General features: G+C 34.1%; 1 protein-coding gene across 1 annotated transcript; it reads left to right on the top strand.

The window, feature by feature from the left end:
• The first annotated feature begins 1,074 nt into the window (after positions 1-1,074).
• Positions 1,075-4,641, top strand: LOC144556753 (BAG family molecular chaperone regulator 3-like). The gene is made up of 4 exons (XM_078305172.1): positions 1,075-1,520; positions 2,584-2,840; positions 3,543-3,689; positions 3,835-4,641. Exons 1-4 carry the CDS (start codon positions 1,298-1,300, stop codon positions 4,288-4,290), a joined length of 1,083 nt encoding a protein of 360 aa, XP_078161298.1. The 5' UTR covers positions 1,075-1,297; the 3' UTR covers positions 4,291-4,641.
• The last annotated feature ends 1,200 nt before the right edge of the window (positions 4,642-5,841 follow it).

Below are 5,841 nucleotides of genomic sequence, written 5' to 3'. Positions count from 1 at the left end.
GTCCAGATATCAATTTTGGAATTGCGCTGTAATAAATTTCTTGTTACTTCTCGTTTCTTTTTTTATTAATTTCCTCGCTTCTTTTTGCCTTTTCGCTGAATTTCGAGTGGTTTCGGGCAATATATATTGGGAATTGAAACTGTAAAGTTGAAACCGTGTTTTTCAACAGAGAAAAATATTTTTAAAGAAGAAATAAAGCGTGCGGAATTAAAACTACTCCAGTTTTCTAAAATGCACACGTCAATACAATATTGCTCTCTACCGACAGTCCCTAAAATGGATATCTCCATTTCTTGTGCAATGGAGATATCTCCTATTCATTAATTTACAAAGAACATAAAGGTTTTCAGGGTCAATCTCAAGAATTAAGTTGCTTAGACTTTTACCGGAGGTACCAACACTCTTTTTATTTTGCCTTTCAGTACACTGAACTGTGTATTTTTTTTTTCTTTAATATTTGCTCACATTCTACTTTTTTTTTTTTTGGATAATTATCTTAATTTACAGTCATTAACATTTTTTTAGGCCCAATAAAATTCATTAATTTTAATATGAGCAAACATGTGAATATATTACTAATTATATAAACAACTCACGTGCAATTCTTCGCGTTATAATTCAAATAAAGTAATAAACACCGAGCAATATAAATTCAAATATGTTTAACAAAAAATACTTTTTTTAAATATCCATAATCATAATGTACTATAATGCTGGATTTCAAAATATATATGTCCAATATCAAATAAAAAATTACTCTTGATATCACTGCTTGGCAAGCAATTAAAAAAAAATATTTCTATTGTTTTTTATTTGAACAAGCCGAACAGAACTCTGTGTCCACAAGATATAATTAGCAGTTGTCATATAAAAAAAAAACATTGAAATTCTAAAAATTAAAATGCTAGAGTGTGTGTTCTCTTTAATATGCTATAACATGCTACACAGTTTTTGTAATATTAAACAGTACTTCTCCCAAGACATGTTGACTAAAAGTCTAAAACTATACTTTACTGAGGGTGTAACTGTAAAATTTCTTCCTGACTATTTTGCTTATCTGCCGTGTGTATATTTATTATTTCAATCATCTCTTGTTCTCTAGTTGCTTTCTCGCTAGAGCCTCCTCTCTCTTTCTCTCTCTCTGAACACAAACCGAAAGATCCAGCCTTCCGGCCGTACAATCTCCCTTCTCAATTCAATTCAGAGAAGTTGCGCTAATTTCTTAAATTCGAGCATTCCTGCGCAAATTCCATCGAATTATCAATTCAGATCTCTATTTCATGCTATAAAATCGGAGATGAATCGATCAAAGTCTAGCATGTCACCAGTAATGGAGTCTCCGCCTAAAGCACAAGTGGAGGTGGAGGAGAAATGGGAGGTCCGACCTGGGGGTATGCTTGTGCAGAAGAGAGATCCGGATTCGGGTCTGGGGTCGCCAGTTCGCGTACCCACAATTCGCGTGAAGGTCAAGCATGCGGGGGTTTACCATGAAGTCTACATCAGCTCTCAAGCTAGTTTTGGTGAGAAAATTGGAATATAAACTTCAATTAAATTGCAGCATTGTCAGGTTTAACTTTCAAGTCAATTGGAGTAAGAACCAAATCAATTTTTTTTGTGTTTTTTTTTTTCTAAAATGATGGTAATTCTGACTTTTCACGGGGTGAATTGATTTCGTTATTCCAAGATTTATCTCATCAATTTTACAGATATTGAAGTTTCAGGTTAATAAAATAAACAAAAAAATTGCGCAAGTCACCTTGATTGACATTTACTGTAGCAAATAAGAGTTTTTGTGATATACATTACTTGAAAAATATTTTCAAATTACTTCTATTGATAAAAGCATATCATCTTTTGTTGTGAAGTTTCTCTCTGATTTTGTTTGATATTTATTTTGAATGATAATTCAGATACTAGGAAAACTAATTCTGTAAATATGTTTACCGAAATTAATTTGTCAAACAAAGAACTTTCAATAATATTTGTAGGCTTGCTATTTTAATCGTGCCTTCAATTCGTACCGACACTATAGAATTGGTCCTATTATTTTTTATAAGAAGGCACTGACTAGCTCTGAATTGTAGAACAAATTGCTAATTTAATATATGCCACCTTGGCATTCTATTTTAATTAACCTTTTCAAAATCTACGAGAATTCGTCCTTCAATATTTCATACCTGATGTTTTGTGAACCTTGCTGTCCAATGTGTTTTGATCCAAAAGTAACATTTCATTGTTTCTCTCCATTTGCGAGAAGGAAGAAAATGGAACAAACAAGAACCGATTTTTTGGGGGAAAAAAGTCTATGCATATCCATTAGTTGTATATCCTATTTTCCATGTTTAAGTTTCTGAATAAAAAAATACTGCATTCCTAATTTAGTGAAAGATCCAAACAAATAACTAAATGTGTTTGAAGTAGAAACGAAGAAACAGTGTACCAGAAAAATCCTGAATGGAAGTAGCATCACATCACTATCATCATTAATTGCATAATGTTTTACAGAGGGCTGATAGAGACCATGAAAAAAAAAAATCACTATCATCCCTTGTTTCTTATAGCGTTTACAACAATATTTTTTAGGGGAGCTGAAGAAATTAGTGTCAGAAAAAACACGCCTCCACCCAGACGACCAAAAGATTTTGTTCAAAGACAAAGAGAGGAGCGCAAAAGCCTTCCTAGACACAGCTGGCGTAAAGGATCGGTCGAAGCTCACAATCGTTGATGACCCCGAGGCACGGGCCCGCCGCCTCCTCGAGTTGCGGCGCACAGAGAAAGCTGACAAGGCATCCAAGTCAATTTCACGTGTCAGCCTTGAGGTTGACCGGCTTGCAACCAAGGTATGTAGATGTTTTTCTATTGTTATGTATTTTGTAAAGCCAAGAAAGGAGAAAAACCAATCCTGGATCATCGATTTTCACTTATAAACTTTGTCCATTTGACCAATGCTATGAGATACGAAAGAATTCTTTTCTTTTGTTGAAAGTTGCAGACAATGTTTTTCTGTAATTGCAAATTGCAACATTTTTAACCATATTTGCAATCACCAATTTATCCGGTGATCAGTTTATTCTGCGTTGACCTTACTGCCTGGTTGTGCTCACTGCTAAAAGAAATTAGGATGACAAAAGATGTTTTTGTTTTGTTCTAATACACACCCTCTATCTTATTGAATTTGCATAACCATTCACAAGTTTTTGATCAACAGTTGTTATTTGTTGTCGATAGCTGATTATCAAACACTCAAGCCATAAAAAAGATCATACTGCCCAATTGTGGGAAAAGTGGTTTATCATTCGGTTCATCCAAACATTGAACTACTAGAGTTATTTTGAGCTGATTGCATGCTTGCTCCCTTGAATATAAAATGATCTCGGTGCGAGTGTACATTTCCCAGATAGCTAGTCATTTTTTGCTGTTATTTACAAATACAGTAAAGTGTGTCTTTATCATCTCCAAGACCCAAAATAAAGGGACCAGCAATTCTGAGGACTATATCTAATTTGGAAAGAATTTGATGGCAGAAATGTGATCTTGTGTAGGTGAGTGCACTGGAGACTATAGTAAACAAGGGACAGAAGGTGGTTGAGTCCGATGTGATTCGCCTCACTGAATTGTTGATGAATGAATTGCTCAAATTAGATGCAATTGTTGGTGAAGGAGATATCAAGGAGAAAAGAAAATTTCAGGTTCTTTTTCCTTCTTTTCCCCAAATTTTTGCACCTGATATTTTTCCAGTAGTAGAGGTACTATTGATTTTGTACCTGTACGTACTGTTTTTTACAGTTTCTGAAATTCTAACATATTTTTTTTGTATTTTTTTCATTGCAAAAGGTAAAAAGAGTTCAGAAGTATGTAGAAATCCTGGATGCGATCAAGGCTAAAAACTCAAAACCTCAATCCAACGGTCAAACCAACCAGCAACAGCAACCACAGACCTATCAATATAATAAGGATTCTAATCTCCCGCCAAAACCCCAATCGCAACGCACTACGGTTTCCTCCCTCCGTACAAAACCACAGGCACAATACATTAACGGTTCACACCTCCAGCAAAAATCAGAACCAGAGGACGATAGTATTTCCCGTCCCCAGCTGAAATTGCCACCAAAGTACTTTAACAGTTCAAATACCCAGACAAAAGCACAGAACAATGATTCGCGCACCCAGCCGCCGCCACCGTGGGAGCAGTATGACTTGCTATCATCCATGCCATCCACGTCATCAGCCACATCAACTACCACCATTGCATCTATGCCGGCCCCACGATATGATTGGGAGCTGTTTTGAAATGTCTATGTAATTGCAGTTGCACTGGTGTAGATGATTGAGATGTGCAGCAGCACCCAGCTCGTCGTATTATAGTGGAATGTGGGTTGGTAGTGTGGAGGTATTGAATTGGTGGAATCTTGTTTGTTCATCATGTAAGAGAAATACTCTTCTTCTTTTTTATCATTTTGTCCCATCCCTATCAGCTGTTTATTATTCTTTTGTGTGTATATTTAAAAAGAATTGGAGAGCTTGTTTGCGTTTGCTCTTCGTCCATTTGGTGTTCAGGGATAATAAATGGCATATCTCAGTTGACCAGTTCATGTTAGAATTTTGAATAATGATTATGCAATGTTTATACTCTAGTTTAAAGCATTTTGTCTTTTGGTTTGTTGTTTGATAATCATGAAACTCTTGTTCTGTGTTGATTGTATTTTTTGGGTATTTTTTGGATCCGTATTGTTGGTCTAATAGAAACATGTTATACTGATTTCAGAATAAGGCTTACAAAAATTTTACCGCTACATTGACAAGTTTCATATTCAAAAGCAACATCATTTAACTAGGTAAAAAGGTCTAAGAAGATTCAAAGAAAAATTGAAAGGTTGATCTTTTCTTCAATAAAGTAATTGGATGATTATGCTAAAATGTTAACTTGCTTTTACTTTTTAAAAATGAATTCGCATTGAAGATCTTAATCATTGTCCTTATAACCATAAATTATAAAAAAAAATTAGGTTAGCATATGTTGTGGTTGGCTGTCTTTGGAAGTTGAGATGCCTTTTCTACATTTATGTGGGGTTGAGAGAGAGAGATGCTTGGCTAAACACGCATATGATAGAGATGGTATACATTTCTAGTTTTATTGATAATAATATAAAGCCTAATTTTTTGGTAGGTACCTTCAATTACAAGAAGAGAACAATTCGAAGTTCTCATATTTTGTTCCTCTCTCATTTCATGTGCACAGTTTTATATAATAAAGTCGGTAGTCAATCACGTTTTAAAAGCGTAGATTTTGACTTCACCTCCACAATTCATATATTGATGCTGAGCTGCTAACTGAACTTGATAGATAATATATATATAATTCATGAACTTTGTATGTATACACCTACTATTTTTCCCATTTATCATGTTAACTTCAAACCTCTCATTGTGAAATTATAACTGATGGTTCGTCGGGTCTGAGTACATATTTCCAAATAGAAAATATGGAGGGATTTTATGAAAACGGGGGAATTTCATGTATACCCCTGAAAAAAATTCAAAATTACGTATTCCCCCTCTAAGTTTAATAATGTCATATTTTCCCTTCTAAATTTAAAAACTCGCAAATTTATCCATATTATTATTTTTTCTATTAAAACTCATTTTAAATTTATAAAGTACTAATTTTATTCTTTATTAATAAAAAATATGTAGCATATTTTAGAAAAAATATTATCTAAGACAAATAAAACACTTCTCTACTTTTGATGACATTTAGGCGTTTCTTCTAAGAATAGAAATGATCCAAAAATTTTCCGGGGGGGATTGTATGAAAAAAAGAAGAAGAAGAAGCAGAGCAAC

This window comes from Carex rostrata, chromosome 7, assembly GCF_964058835.1.
Source record: "Carex rostrata chromosome 7, lpCarRost1.2, whole genome shotgun sequence".
NCBI classification, from domain to species: domain Eukaryota; kingdom Viridiplantae; phylum Streptophyta; class Magnoliopsida; order Poales; family Cyperaceae; genus Carex; species Carex rostrata.
This window is presented reverse-complemented; position numbering and strand designations above follow the sequence as displayed.

Bases quoted from the DNA above. Each gene is read 5' to 3' on its own strand.
- LOC144556753 (XM_078305172.1), top strand. From the start codon at position 1,298: ATGAATCGATCAAAGTCTAGCATGTCACCAGTAATGGAGTCTCCGCCT. The intron at 2,841-3,542 runs GTATGTAGATGT...GATCTTGTGTAG, and splicing joins TTGACCGGCTTGCAACCAAG to GTGAGTGCACTGGAGACTAT. The intron at 3,690-3,834 runs GTTCTTTTTCCT...TCATTGCAAAAG, and splicing joins AGGAGAAAAGAAAATTTCAG to GTAAAAAGAGTTCAGAAGTA.